General features: G+C 56.1%; 1 protein-coding gene across 5 annotated transcripts in view; it reads left to right on the top strand.

The window, feature by feature from the left end:
• Bzw1 (basic leucine zipper and W2 domains 1) overlaps positions 1-842 on the top strand; it is a 24,643-nt gene extending 23,801 nt beyond the window's left edge. For 3 of the 5 annotated variants that reach the window (XM_023712321.1, XM_023712319.1, XM_023712323.1), the window contains one exon: positions 549-842. In XM_023712321.1, coding sequence (XP_023568089.1) covers positions 549-820 — 272 coding nt within the window. In that variant the 3' untranslated portion in view covers positions 821-842. Of the gene's footprint in view, positions 1-224; positions 376-440 lie in introns of those variants that run through there. The other 2 variants (XM_023712322.1, XM_023712324.1) reach the window with 2 other exon arrangements.
• The last annotated feature ends 102 nt before the right edge of the window (positions 843-944 follow it).

Genomic DNA, 944 nt, shown 5'->3' with positions numbered 1-944 from the left:
CCCCCCCCGCCGGCCGGGCACTCGGGATTGAACTCAGGCCCTTGCACTTGCCAGGCAAGCATTTATTCTGTTGAGCTATGTCCCCCAGCCCCAGGGTACTTCTTGAAACCGACTGTTGGGGAAACCAGCGTTGTGAGCACAGCTGTCTGGTCTGCCGGGCATGCCCTTGTTCTGGCTGCCACAGGCCGGAGCCCCCTCTCAGGGCTGTGTCGTGCCCTCCCCAGCTGAAGTCCTGAGCGAAGAGCCCATCCTGAAGTGGTACAAGGATGCACACATGGCCAAGGGGAAGAGCGTCTTCCTGGAGCAGATGAAGAAGTTCGTGGAGTGGCTCAAGAACGCGGAGGAAGGTCAGTGGTGACTGCACGGCTGCACCCGCGTGCTCCCTGTGCCATCCCCGGTTCTCGTGCGCTTACGGGCTTACGGGCGGCTGAGGGCAGCTGGTGTGATGAGCACGGTGGAGTGGAACAAGAAGGAGGAGCTCGTAGCGGAGCAGGCCATCAAGCACTTGAAGCAACACAGCCCTCTCCTTGCTGCCTTCACCACGCAAGGTCAGTCCGAGCTGACACTGTTGCTGAAGATTCAGGAATACTGCTATGACAACATTCACTTCATGAAAGCCTTCCAGAAAATAGTGGTGCTTTTTTATAAAGGTAATACCAAGTTCCCACGTGACGACAGTCTGGCCTTTGATGTTGGGGGAGCACCCCACTCAGTGTCGCAGTCACTTGTGTCCCACTGTGACTGGTTGAGACACCTGCATGGAGTCCTGCTGCAGAGACTGCTTCCTCTGAGGCCTTTGTTTCAGGGACCTGTACGCTAGCCTGGCCTCCGTCGGAACAGCTGTCTTGTGTGGCTGCATTTTTTTTTTCTGTTTGTTTTGAGACAGAATTTTTGTGTAATTCAGGCTGGCCGTGAGCTCGCTTTGTGGCTGAAGCTCAGAGTCA

This window comes from Octodon degus, unplaced genomic scaffold, assembly GCF_000260255.1.
Source record: "Octodon degus isolate 3935 unplaced genomic scaffold, OctDeg1.0 scaffold00025, whole genome shotgun sequence".
Taxonomy (NCBI): domain Eukaryota; kingdom Metazoa; phylum Chordata; class Mammalia; order Rodentia; family Octodontidae; genus Octodon; species Octodon degus.
Note: the sequence above shows the minus strand (reverse complement) of the source record. Positions and strands in the feature narration are given on the sequence as shown.